A 13941-nucleotide genomic window follows, 5' to 3' on the forward strand; every position below is an offset into this window, starting at 1 on the left:
CACCACGGCTCTTTTTGTTTTATACCCAGAACACGTAACACCCTTAGACCCTGGCCCAGAACACTTCGCCCCCCAGATCCACAGAATTGGCCGCTTGGTCAGGTGTGCACTGGGTCCAAGAGAGGGCAAATGGGGAAGTGACGCAGAAGCCTCCCATAGCTGGGGCTTTGTAATTAGAGAGACCAGTGAGGTCACCTCAGGCTCGGGACCCCAGTCTTTCCTCTCCCAGGCCTGGAACCCCAGTTCCCCCTCAGGCCCCTGACCCCAGTCCTGCCCCCTCCAGGTCCCTGACCCAGGTCCGCCCCTCTCCAGGCCTGACCCCAGGCCCCCGCCTCCAGGCTCACCTGGGTGGTGCTCCCCCAGCCCTTGCAGCCCCTCTGGAGGGTGCACGCAGACATTGTTCTTGGAGTAGATGATCTCTCCATCCAGGACAGAGGGGGGCCCACTGCCCCCACCCGGGTTGAGGGTCAGGAGGTCTGAGGCTTTGGAGGAGGCCCGGCGAAGGAGGCGGCCCAGAGACATCGTGGGGGGAGTGTTCCCATCCTCTGCGCACTGTGGCCCAGGCGGGGCTCGTCCACACCTGCCTGGGGGAGGAGCAGAGAGGACATGCCTGAGGCCCAAGGTCATGGACTTGGCCGGGTGGCCGTGTCTTGCCTTCCACCCATGTGCTCGAAACGGATGCTGGTTACGACCAAACAGGTCCTGTGAGCACAAGGCCACACATCGGGCAAGCTGGGTTCTTAGCTGAGGCGACATTTGGGCCCAATCTCACTGGTAGGGGACCGTCCTGTGCACTGCAGAATATTATCCAGCATCCCAGGTTTCCACCCACTAGATGCCACTAGCATCACCTCCCCCTCAGGATGCATGACATCCAAGTTATAAAACTTAAATAAAAAGAAAATCACACACATCAAAAATACACTACATTGTTTCCAATTAATCATCTGCAAAAGCTCTATCCCTATTCTAACGATGATTCCAGTGTCTGGAATATTTTTAAAATTCAAGAATTCTTCAAGAATTACAAGGTCAGTTAACGAGCTAGAAAACAACACGAACCCCTTTCCTAGACCAGCATGGCCCTGAAGACACGCAAGGCCACCTACGCAATTTCCAATATCCGACTAGCCACGTTTTTAAAAAGTAAAAAGAAGTGAGGGGAATGAATTATATTTTTACTTAGCCCATTTGCTCCCAAAGAGTGCCATTTCAGCACGTAATCAGTATGACAAAAAAATCATTGATGAGTGGGCTGTTTTACATTCTTTAAGTCTCCCAAATCTGGTGTATATTTGGCACTTAAGCACATATCAGTTCCGAGCAGCCAGTCCCAGGTGCTCAGTGGCCCGCCATGCTGGTGGCCTGGGGTGAGTGGGGCGGGGTCAGGTAGCAGGGGCCCCACCTCTTCTGGAGTCTCAGACGGTATTACTCTCTTTAATTGCCATGACCCCAGGCTGGGCTGCAAACAACTCAGCTGATTCCCCAAACCAAAGCATCTTTATGTGAAGACAGTTTGCCACCATTGAGGATAATCCAAAGAACGTGCTGGAAGGTTTGAAGGGGCCTCCAAAATACAAGTTTTCGCAATATGGCATTTCCCCAGGTGTCATCGGCTGGGAAGCTCCGTGCAACTCTGTAAGTTACATCCCAGAAAAGAAGTGCAGTTTTGCAAATGAGGAAACAGGCTCAGGGCACCCGGCATCACTGATTGAGCAGAAGAGCCTGGAACAGGAGACCTTTGTCCTCCTTGCAGAGTCCTGGCCCCACCCCCACCCAGATGGTTCGGGGGAGACGGAACCTTTGGGTAAGTCAGGGCATGTCTGTTAAACATTAACCAAGTGCAGACTCTTCAGACAATTCACATCTATTTTCTACATGTATTTGTTCATTTGTGGGCCTGTTTCATCCAATTTAAACCTGGTTCCCAACTTCTGATCTCTATCAAACTAAAAGTGGACAATCCTTGACCTAGTTTTTAAAGCTTTTTAAAAAAAAAAATTACGAAATGTGTTCCGAAGTGTTACAAAAGACCATGTCCCTGAAATCACACAGTCTGAAATATTTTAGCATTTTCCACTATCTTCTGTGCTTTTCTTTAAAAACAAAAAACAAACAAAAAAACAAAACAAGAAAACCCAGTCACTGGGCTTATATCATACCTGCATTCAGTCATCTCACAGACACATTTTCCCACGTGGTAAGAGTTGAAGTGTCTTTCTTCCCCCCCCCCCCCCCCCCCCCCGCTTTATATCATCCTTCCCAACCCAAAGGTCCGGTCATCGTTAGCTTCTATTTTCTTCCACTTATGATTTCAATTTCCAATGTACTACTTGTGATATTTCAAAAATCCTAATTCAAAGCGTACATTTACCTGAAAAGGCCATTCCTGTTAACTAAAGTATCAGCCAGCTCACCGAATGACTGTTTTATGTTATTTTTATTGTGTACCCAGTTCGTTGGTATAGAAATGGAGACATCAATTATAGCTTAATAAAGCCAGAGGCTTGTTATAAAAAACTTTAGGGAAATTTAAAAAGAGGGGGGCAGGGGGCCCTTAGTTGTGACCCAGAGACCTATATGGCCTGGACCAAACTCTGGGCTGCACCCTTTCAGCTTCTCCCACATTGCACACGTGACGGACACACATGTTGACCCAAGGTCTCACGCTATCGACATGCTCTGATGAGAACAACTCTTGTTACAGGCGTGTTTCAGTGAGAACTAGGAGGTGAGGTCGTTTTAACCTCTTCCCCAGGCACCCCCCCCTCACGCCCCTCCCCGCACCGACACACACACCGAAAGCACCACCGATAAGTCTGATGCTCACAGACCACCTTTGGTTACATCTGGGCAGGAGCCTCCAGGTATGCTCTGCTCACTGATGGATGACAAGGTGACCGTCCCCAGCCAGCCGCTGCCCTCCTTAGGACCCAGCAGTTCGAGGGGACCCACCAGCCACAGCCTCCTCATCAGGACCAAAGCTGAGAGCACCCTTCCTGCCCGCGGCCCTGACCCTGCAGACATTTCCCCCTTGAATCTCCCTTCCTGCCTTATTTTGCTGCTGTTTAAACAGATATCTCATTGCTATTTACAACGCAAGGCCCACCGTCCAGAGGGCTCACATCCTGGGTCCTAGCAGGGCTTCCTCACCTCTGTCCAGGCCAGAGTGACAACTGCCTCTCGCCCGCTTTACGCCGGGGGCCACTGCCACCAAGTTCCCAGCTCAGACTGTGGGATCCTCTCGGCCCTGCTCCCCTTGGTGGTCACTCGGGTTACACTGTGAGTACCCCACCCACCGCCCCCACAATCACAGCTTCGTGTCCTGTGACTGCCGCCCACCACGGTGGAGGCGGCTGGGGGACACAGGGGTCGGCACAAAGCTGGGTTCATCACCCAGTGTGAATGTCCACTCCGCTCCTACAGCCCCAGTGGCACCATCCTAACGAGGAAGGTCTATCCTCCAGCTGGTCAATATAAACCTGAGTTTACTCCCCACCCTGTCAGAAGAGAGGGAAGGAAGAGAGTTTTAAAGGGCACAGCTGTGGCCAGGCCACCTGGTGAGTATGGAGCCCTCACTCCCACAGCTCAGGGCAATGCCCCCAGGAGGGGGGGGTGTGGGGTGGGGTGGCTATGAGAGGCTGGTCAGAGGCCTGTGACATCCCACACCCAGTTAGCCAGAGGCAGGAACTCAGAAGCCAAATCCCCGGACTTGTGACCAGCAGGTCTGGGAGGAGGTCGCCCAGGTGACTATCCACAGGTAAGATGAGGAACCATTCACCCACTGCTCCCCCCACCCCACCCCAGAGGAAGGCAGGTTGGGGCAGGGGCTCTGACTCGAGGCACACCACCCCTCTGCCTGTCAGGCTGGGCTGTTATCAGTGCAAACTCATGACACACCAGTGGCTGCCCAGGTGCGCCCACATTCCCCCTGCTTTGTCACCAGTCGGATGTTAAACAGGATTGAAGGGCAGCTATTGGGTGGATGCAGGACAACAGAAAGCCTATCCCCGCCCAGCAGCCCAGGGCTCATCAGTCACCGGGTTAACAGACGCGGCTCGGGCACACCTGTCACCCAGAGCAGCGGCAAGCGTGTGGTCAGGTGTGTCCCGGGACGTGGACTTGAAGGAATGGCCTGGAAACGCTGGCAGAGATGCCTGGAGGACACCCCGGCCTCTGGTTCCTGGGCTTCAGCGCCCCGCTGGTCTGGTGCTGGCTGTCTAATCAAGGGCTGGTGCAGGCAGCTCTCTGCACCCCCTCCTGTCCCTTGGATGTCCCTATGAACCAGGGACTGGCAGTAGGTGAACTGTGTCACGCGGTTCCTTCCTTACACATAAGGAGCATAGTGTCCAGCTCTCCTCAAGGTCCCAAATCCATCCAACCAGAACCCTGTCTTGGGCAGTGGCGGTCCCCTCGGTGCCACCATTTAAGTCACCCTCCTGGATTTCTAAGGCCCAGGCCTTTCTGGCCCCTGACCACCAGCTTCCGGAATCGTTGCCAGCATGTTGGCCGCTGCCTGCTGGAGGGGAAGTTGTGGCTGGAGCAGAGCACAGGCCTGGGCCTCTGACTGGCCTCAGCTTTGGGAGGAGAGGAAGGAGGCCCAGAGGCTGGGGGAGGGGAGTGGGGAGACAGGGAGGGCCTGCTCCCGGCACCGCACTGCCCTTTCCAACTGCAGGGTGCCTTTCCCAGCCCCTCCGCTAGCACACCCGCTTCGACAGTTTGCTGAGAGGAGAAGGGTCCTGGCCTCCATCCCCTGACCTGCCATCTGGCTGGCCTGCAGCCTCTGCACACAGGCCCCCTTCCCTGGACCCTGAGGTGGAGAACGCACACAGCCGGCTAAGTCACCCCGGGAACCTCTGTGGGATCACCAGACGGTCAGCAGGGTGGGGGCGGGCAGACACAGGGGGTGTCCTGGGGCCAGGGGGCACTTCGTAGCCTTCAGCAGAGTCATGGGGTCCACACGGGGCACTGGACTCCCCCACGGCTGGTCCGCACCTCCACATGCAGAAGGGGGAGCCGGAAGGTTCCTGGGAGCCCAGTGTCTGGGCGCAGGGCTCTGCAGGGGAGCGTGCCAGGCCACCCTCCAGGGTGGGTGTCAAGGTGGGGTGCACGCGGGTCCAGGGCAATGTCATGACACCGGGCGGATGCTTCTGGGGCCACGGAACACAGAGGGGAGCCTGTGGGGGGAAGCAGCGCTAGTAACCAAGGGCTGCCAGGGGCTGCGAGGGAGGGGCCGTGCACAGGGAAACTCGAGCCCAAGTGAGGAGCAGGAGTGGGTGACGGGTGACGAGGATGAAAGCTTCTGGGGTGGACAGGGATGGACGGGGGGACGCGGCACAAGGAAGGGGACGCACGCAGGCACGTCACGGTCAGACCGGTTAACGTGTCGTGCATCCTTCACCACAAGAAGTACCAATTACAATGGCAGTGGAACCTGGAGGGGGTGAGTGGACACTGTACTTTCTGCTGTTTTTTTGGTAAACCGAAAACTGCTCTAAAAAAATAAAATCTATTAAAGAAAAAAGAGTGTTGAGACCAGGAAGCTTGCACCCAAAGAGGCCAGGCCAAGGGAGGAATTGTGAGGATGGATGGGAGGAAGCAAGCAGGGGGCAGCAGGCTGGGCGAGGGCGACAGGGCTACAAGAGGGCTTGGGCTCCCCGCCGAGGGCCGGCTGCCAGGGGCTACGCCGGGGCCTGGCAAAGACTGCAACCCGATGGGAGCTCTCCCTAGTGTGCTGGAATCCACACGACGCACGACCATGAGTGGTTCTTGCTCACCATGTGCAGAGCAGTTGACGACTTTAAGAGCCTGGAGTTGGCGAGAGCAAAGACAACCACCCTTTGGGTAGACCGGAAAGCTGTCCTCCAGGTACAGAACTTGGGGGCACCCTGGCCCCTTCTCACGGGTCTGGGGTCTTTCTGTGGGCAAGGCCACTCATTCTACTTATAACACAAATAGAGTTGGGGGCAGGGCACATCTTGCACAATCTTTAAATGTCACCGACAGAGATCCTAAGACACACAAGACCTGCTAACACTCGAAAAGGAGCTGAGAGAAGCCTGTAGCCAGGAAGCGCTGTCTCACTTTTTCCATCTCCAGTAAGGACTTAATTGAAATCAAAATAACAGCCCGAGATGCTCAAAGCACTTTGTACCAATATAACAAATCCTCTCCCAAAGCCTGAGAGACGAAGGTGGAGAGAGAAGCAGCTCACAGTAGATCCCTGACAACGATAAAAAAAAAAAACCACCTCATTCTCCTCGAATGCATTCACTTAATATTTTTATTTTAAAATGGTTATGTCTGTGTTGACTTTAGATTATAAGCTCTGGAACCCAAGATATCTGTGAAAGTTTCCTTTACGATGTGCCTACCAGAAGGCCATCTTCAATCAAGTTCCAAGCGCCTTGTTTTTGTTGATGGAAAGGGTAACAACGCCCACCTGGCAGCTGGCATGAGGAACACAGATGGAGCGAGGCCAGGCTCTAGCGTGTGCATCAGCTGTGTGCACAAAAACAAACAAATGAACAAACACACAGGTATGGTTTAAAAAGGTGTCATGTAAAGCTGCCGCTGCTGGTTTGTAACCGTCTGACAACAGTGGGGTTGCAAGTTGAATTTTGTGCTGCTCTGAGGTGACTGTGACAACTCAGTATGGCCAGGTTTTTGCAAAATAGGCTATTGTGTCATTTGAAAGGAAGGAGCAACTTGGCCTCCTCTCAGAAAAAACACACAGGCTCATAAAACAAAAAAGTCTGCAGAAACTCCCCAATTAGGGAGTCATTCTTTCCCATTAACCTGCCACTCTAGGAATTAGAACAGCTTTGAGAGCATGGATTCTTGGCTTTTGCGGGTAAGTTAAGCTGGTTGTGGAGGTAGCTGGAGTCTGCTTCCAAGAGAGGGGTTTTGAGGTAGTTGGAGTATGGGAAACTGCCTGGAGAGGAAAGATGTCAGGAACCGCAGAAGCCCCGAGGGGCAAAGGGAGGGCAGGGAGGCTGGGAAGGGGCAGCAGATTCCTTGTTTCACAGCCCTGCTCAGAACAGGCCCTGCCGTTGGGTGGAAGCCAGTGGACAGCGGTGGACCTGCTGTTAGCCACACATGTCCCCTCCACCCTCTCGCCGCCCCATGGCCACTGCCATTTGGCCCAGAGTCGTCTTTTGTAACTCAGCATGGCAGCGGTGGCTGCGGGCTCTCCTCTAGCTAGTACCTACAGGGCTGAAGTTCAGACATCTATCACCCAAAATCTGTTCCCCAAGGTTTGGTGATTTGTACCCGAGGAAAGAGAGTCCTGGATAGAGACAAAATTACCAAAACACCAGAAAGGAACAAAACACGGAGTATGAAAAGGCACCCTAAAGAAAAGACTGTCTCACTGCCTTCAGAAAGCACTGCTGTTCCATGTACAATGGTTTCCTATGGCCGCTGTAACAAATGGCCAAGAACTTTGCGACTTGAAACAACACAAACGTATCATCTCCCAATTCTGGAGGTCAAACGTCGGACCAGGTCTCCTAGCTGAAGTCAAGATGGCGGCAGGCTGGTTCCTTCTGGGGGCTCCAAGGGAAAAGCTGCTTTCCTGCCCTTTCCGGTTTCTAGAATCACCCGAATTCCTCCTCCTTCAAAGCTGGCAATGGCGCTTGAGTCTTTGTCTCATCGTGTCACTCTGATGCCGACTCTCTGCCCCCCTCCCAGAACCCTGTGAGGACACGGGCCCCTGGAGAATCCAGGACACCCTCCATCACTAGGCGGCTGATTAACAACCTGAGTTCCATCTGCAGCTTTAATCCCCCTTTGCCATGTAACTGAACAGTCACAGGTTCCCAGGGTTAGGACGTGGACAACTTTGGGGACCCTTTTTCTACTGACCACACCAAGGACACTGTAAAGAGCTGACTTTGAACTCGGGGAGGCTTTCTGTCCAGTCACCCGCTGACCAACAACTGCACGGAGCTACTGCCCTTTCCGCGATGCGATAGGGACCCAGGCCCAGAACCAGGAGAGCAGGAGGGGGCCCCTGACCCGTGGGAGCAGCTGGACGGGACAGGAAAGCTGTACACTCACAGCCCTGGGCCTGTCCTTGGGCAGCTTCCACGGCCCAAAGCCTTGGTTTCCTGTCCTGGAATAAAGGGATCGTCAATTCCCAAACAGGAAAACAAGTAGGAACAGAGGTGCAAATGTCTCTTCCGGAACCTTCCTAAGAAGACCAAAGAAACGGCAGCCTGGAGTCACTGGAGAGAGAAAACAGCACCCGACTTCTCCCGTTCACTGTTTTGAGCCTTGAGCCTGCCTTGGGGCCACCCTGGGTCAGCTGCTGGGACACAGTGGTCAGTAGGACACACATGGTCCTGGCACCCCCATGGAGCCAGCAGTTCCCACACACCTGAGGGACGCAGCCCATACTGACCGTGACAGCTGCTTGCTGCAGCGAGGGCAGGCATGGAGGGAGTGGGGGAGCCACTGGACACTTAGGGGGATGTGACATGGGACAAAGCCCACAGGTGGTTATCCCCCTGGCCTTGTCACTGCTCAGGAGCAAAGTGCCCTGAGCCCCAGGCCTGTGGCCGGCAAAACCCAGTTCATCTTCTTTGCTCTCAAAGCCCAACCAACAAAGAGCAGGGATAAGACGATGCCATATTAAACACGAGCCAGATACACACAAACAGGATCTTTTTCCTCCCACAAAACACCTGCTGCGAACACACGTTGGTAAGGCCCCAGCTCCCCTTCCCTTCCCAGAACCAGGCAAACCAGGCACAGGCACCAGAGCCTTTTGGGAACTCCCAGCTTTCACGTTCAAAGGGTGGTGTAAACCCTGCGGGTAGCCCCGACCAGGAATCCCATTCCCTGGGGCGCATGGTTGGGGAGGCTGAGTCTCCTTCACACCTGTGAGCTCAGATGACCCCCCTCATGTATATTTAACTTCAAGTTATGGGATTATTGCAGCAGACAAATATATTTGCTGCATACATATATCACATTCAGGATTCACACGGGAAAGACAGGGCTGCTGTGGGCAGGGCCTCCATGTAGAAGTGAGGAAAAGACAACTTGCATTTAAAGTGAAGGAACAAAGTTTAGGGCATAAACTCTAATGCTACAGACTTGGACCAACTTCCCTAAAGAAAGGACCTTTGAGAGGGTGTAACTGGACAAGACAGTTAAAGAAATGAGGGCAAGGGGAGATCTGGTGGCCTGACTTAGCTGTCACTTTGACTAAAATACTATTTTCCCCCAAAGAGCCAAGGAAGTAGGTTCTGTGAGATGAAACCAACTTTAAAGATGAGCCAGGACCAGGGACAAAAGAAGAACTAATCTCAAAAGGCAAGGAAACATGCAAATCCAGCCAGGAAACTAACAACCAACCCCAAAGTGGGCTAGGCGCAGCTGACTTCTATATTGCACCTGTAAACTTGAATACAGAGAGAGGTTTTCACTGGAGTGGCAAAGGAGTAGCCACGCTAGCAAACAAAAATCTCATGGGGAGGGGGGACTGCACTGACAACACCCCTGAAAAGCAGCACAACTGACCTTGCCTAAGGAAAGCATTTTAGTTACAGAAATGGAAAAGCCAAAGTGTGTCAAATGACATCTGTATGACCTTTGCCTTGGTTCCAGGACACCTGGATTCCAGATCACCTGACTATAATGACCAGCTTATCAGACCATTGAATTCAGGGTCACGCATATGGAAAATCAGCACATACACCAAAGTGTGAAAGCTAACATGGACTGGGCTCCGGGCGCACCCATGGTATTCGGGTGATTTCCCTGGTGGCCAACAGAAAGCATGGAACAGACATGCCGCATCTCTGCGTCTGCAGTTAGGTAGGTCCAAGCCGATCGCTCACATCAACTTGAAACACCTGGACAGACTTGCCCCCAGAGAAGGGCAGCCGCTCAAGTGGGATAACACATTTGGGTTCTTGCTGGTCTTTTTCTTGTCCTGTCCACACGACCGAACACCAAACATCTGTGGGCAGATACTAAACTCAGTCTTCCAGTGTCCAGGCTTCTCTCCTCCTTTGAGGATGGTGACAAAAGTTCAGAAGATAGAAGACATGCTTTCGATCAGATATCAGATGAGACAGCTCATCAAAGTAGATTTATCAGAGGACGCACAGGTGGCCAACAGCATAAAAAACACCACCACTGAAGTGAATGGGGAAAGATTTCCTACGCAATTTCCCAGAATTTTGAGGGGGTGGGGAAGAGTGCAGACTTGTGCTTTCTTTTCTTTGCACGGGGCTCATCAATGTCCATCAGCAGAATACATATACAGTAAGTCCTCACAAAACATCCTAGGTAGGACCTGTGACTTTAAGCGACGATCTAGCAGAAACTCATTTTACTAAAGGCTAATTGATGGAAACAAGAGTTACCTCGTCATCTCATCAATGTTACAATGAAACCACACGGAATGAAACATTATTACTCGAGGACCTGTAACTTGATGGAAGACCTGCTGTACAATAGAAGAATGTACAATGTACACCAATAAAATCACTTCGCTGCTACAATTGCTTCACCCTCAAGCCCTTCTTCCCGAGTGTGAAACTAAGTAGCAGGCCTTATAAGAGAGGATTCAGGCCTTTGAAAAAACTGAGGCCCCTCAGCTAGGTGAGGGGAGACAAGATAAAATCTTTATTCAAGATTTGTGTTGCCAGGCAACCTGGTTGCCCTGTCCCTGGGATAGCTGGCAGGGACCCAGCCCTCCCCTCCGCCCCTCCTAAAGTTATAAAGATAAGGCATGTAAATAGACCTAACTGGCGAATTACACTCCTGCTCAGGATCAGCTTTCCGCCTGATGGACTGCACACACAAAGTATAAAAAACCAGAACAAAACAATGTTTTTACCCACCTAGTTACATGTGAAATATCCAAATGATGGTCCTTAATAATAACAAGAATAAATAGTAACAAGCCCTTAGCAGGTACGAGATCCCTTAGATAATCATTGCAATAGGCCTTTGAAGTAAGTGGTATTTTCTCCATTTTACTAAGGCAGAGAAGCTGAAACAATTGGAGGAAGGTTCTGCAAACCCCAAGGCTGTCTTCTCAAGTGCCTTTATACTGAGGCCCGGGAAGCCCTTTACAGACTAAAGTGAACCGATATTAGCCACTAGTGGTGACATGGGGTTAGTCTCCACTCCACTGCAGTAAGTCCTCACAAAACCCTTGAATCACTTGGCAGAGTGAACGACGTGTCTTGTCTGCACAAAGGGGGGCAGGGAGAGTGTGGAGGTGAGTGCTGGGGGCCAGTTACAAGAGGGGAGGTAGTAGGGCACAGCTTTTTTTTTGGAGCTGGAGCATCCTGGGCCCCAAGCTCCTAGTTCTGTCACTCCTAGATATATGAACTTGGGGAAGTTACTTCTGTAAACCTCAGTGTCCCCATCTGTGAAATGGGGATAATCTCAGTCCTGATTTTATGGGTTTATTTTGTGGGTTAAGTGAATTTATGCATGATAATCAGAAGCTATTTACACAATAACCATCGCTGCTGGAGGATTTAAAAATTCCACTGGTAAGAACTTTGTTTAGCTGTATTCTGAGACTGGCTGGGCTCACCATAAATATCCACAAGCCAATAAGTGCTGCAGAAAACACAGTAACTGTGTGCTCAACATAAACAACGTGCCTGTTAATGAACTTCATAGTTACTGCATTTCTCACCTTAATAATCCCTTTGCAAAAGCTTCTTCACTGGTTCTTAAAAGTGTTTACTACTCACTAATCAATTACACGTTAAGGTTTCTAATGAAGAATTTCTAAAACGAACACACAGATTTTTAAAAGTTCTCCACTCAATCTATGACGGACTTGGAATGGAATTCTGGAATCTGGGGCCTTGGGTGCAGCCCTTCCATCCATCACATGGCCTTTTCTGAGAGCCATTCCCCTTTTCTTTCCACATAAAAAAATCTCTGCCTTTGGGTGGTAGAGACTATTCACCGGACCAGTCACAGGGGCTGGCCAACCAGCCCAGCTTCTCTGGTCAACTGGAGGAGGCAGTAAAACAAACTTCTCCCCAGGAAAGAGAGTGGATCCTGTCCTTTTCTGTTTCTGAAGGAGACTGTGGCCAACATATGACACCCACTTCCCAGCGTGGGAATAACAGGATTTCAAGAGTCAAGGGCTTCTGGCAGGGTTCTGTAGGTTATATTTAGCAATCTTCAATTGCCTAGTTTTCTGTCTCCTATTCTTTTTCTTTCAAAGTAAAGAACAAGGGGGCAGAGCCTGGGCCTAAAGGAAGTGAGTTTCCTGACACGCGGCTCTCCACCAGACCACCGGCCCGAAGGCCCGGGAATGCTAAGAGCGCGCAAGCCGTGGGATGCACAGCGCACTTTGGGGGTCAGTGTCAGCACACAGCAACCCCCCACAACTTCTCATTCGCGTGCTCCGACTATCCAGCCAAACAAAGACCACAAGTTCTCCGGTAGACGGCTCCAGACGGGGGGGATCGAGTATGCCGGAATTAGGCCCACTCCCGGTCCGGGGCACCCCATTGTCGCAGAGGGGTTCCCCAGCATGCCCCACGCTTGATCCCGGTGCCTGCGCGCCGCTCGGCCCCTACTCAGGCCCCGCACCTCTCCGAGCTGCAGCGACACCCTGGCCCCTCCCGGGCCCTGCGGCTGCAGGCCTACACACCCTGTACACCCAACCCGTCTCCCCGCCGACGGAGCACTGTCCGGTCCCCCTCGGGCCCCTCGACCCCGCCCCCGCGGCCCCCGGCAGAGCCCCAATACCCACCCGGGTCCCACAGCGGGGGCCGGATTCACGCCGGCCCCGGGAGCCGCCGCCGCCGTCACTACTGCCGCTGCCAGTGAGGCGCGGCGGGGCGGGGACGCGAGGCGAGGCCCGGCCTCCTACCCGCCCCCCTGCCCAACCGGGTCCAACCCCGCCCAACCCGGCCCCCGGCCCGCCCCCGGCACGCCCCGGCCCCGCGTTCCGCACTGGCCCAGTCGCCTTTGGCCTTCTGGCCTCTGGGGCCCGGCCCCCGCCGCCCCAATTCCGGGCCTCGCCGCCCGCTGGGGTTCCCGGCCCACGACTCTTCCCACAACGTGAGCCCCGCGCCCCCGGAGTGAAGGCGGGCCCCTGGGCCGTTCCACGTGCGCGCTCGCCCTCACCATCCCGCCCTCTGCATTTGTTTTTCCTATTTTGAGGTAGGAAGGGAACGACACCCGGCAGAAGGCCACTGGGCATCCCTCCTCCGCCGAGGTTTCTTCTCAGGAACCCCGTGGAGGGGGTGCCGGGTCCCCCAGGTCTGGAGATGGATGGGCGAGCACCAGGCTGGGGTCCCCGGCCTCCGAAAGTGCAGCCGACTCTGAGGCCCCTGGTGACCTCACCTCCGCCTGCGTCCCCCGGGGCAGTTAGCAGTCCCGGGGCCCCGGGGGCCCCGTAAGGTCCCCTGGGTCATCGCAGTTGCCCGGCCGGACGTATGTTGACAAGGTTGTCGCTTTGCAGAAACTGAGCCAGTGGGGTAGAGCTCAGACTGAGAGATAAAGTATTCTCATTTATGCTTTAATATATTTACATATTAGTCTGTGTTTCTAACGCACATAAATGGCACAATGGCCGCCTGCCCAGGCCGTCCGCTCCCCCCCACCCCGCGCGTGGTCTTCGCCCGCCGGATGTTGACTGCGTCGCTTAGCAACGGGAGATGGCGGATCCGGCTGACGCGGCCGGCGGGTAAGCGGGGTCGAGGGACCACTGGTCTCAGTGCAGTCCCCACGCCTCCCCCTTTCCACAGCCGCCGAGGCGCCCCTTCCCCTCCTGCCCCTTTCCTTCCGCTCCTGCCCCTTCCATCCCCACGCTCTGGGCCCTTCCCGCCCCCCCGGCCACCCCACCACCCTGCGCGCCTCTTCTCCCTTCTCACCGCCCGTCCCTTTGTCCTCTCCCACACCCTCCCTCTTTCCGCTCGCTCCAGGCGCTCCACTCGCTAA

At 53.8% G+C, this 13941-nt stretch overlaps 2 protein-coding genes across 7 annotated transcripts in view; one reads left to right on the forward strand and one right to left on the reverse strand.

Moving 5' to 3' along the window:
- Positions 1-12861, reverse strand: part of TBC1D16 (TBC1 domain family member 16) — a 69442-nt gene extending 56581 nt beyond the window's left edge. For 2 of the 3 annotated variants that reach the window (XM_019735622.2, XM_019735620.2), the window contains exons 1-2: positions 12749-12861; positions 345-584 (exon numbers count right to left, since the gene is read on the reverse strand). In XM_019735622.2, coding sequence (XP_019591181.2) covers positions 345-522 — 178 coding nt within the window. In that variant the 5' untranslated portion in view covers positions 523-584; positions 12749-12861. The remainder of the gene's footprint in view (positions 1-344; positions 585-12748) is intronic. The other variant, XM_019735621.2, reaches the window with a different exon arrangement.
- Positions 12862-12943: 82 nt separating this feature from the next.
- Positions 12944-13941, forward strand: part of CCDC40 (coiled-coil domain 40 molecular ruler complex subunit) — a 37324-nt gene continuing 36326 nt past the window's right edge. For 2 of the 4 annotated variants that reach the window (XM_074320711.1, XM_074320712.1), the window contains exon 1: positions 12946-13687. In XM_074320711.1, the coding sequence (XP_074176812.1) occupies positions 13659-13687 (29 nt within the window). In that variant the 5' untranslated portion in view covers positions 12946-13658. Of the gene's footprint in view, positions 13688-13941 lie in introns of all 4 variants that reach the window. The other 2 variants (XM_019735625.2, XM_074320713.1) reach the window with 2 other exon arrangements.

The sequence above is a fragment of the Rhinolophus sinicus genome, linkage group LG15, assembly GCF_036562045.2.
Source record: "Rhinolophus sinicus isolate RSC01 linkage group LG15, ASM3656204v1, whole genome shotgun sequence".
Classification (NCBI taxonomy): domain Eukaryota; kingdom Metazoa; phylum Chordata; class Mammalia; order Chiroptera; family Rhinolophidae; genus Rhinolophus; species Rhinolophus sinicus.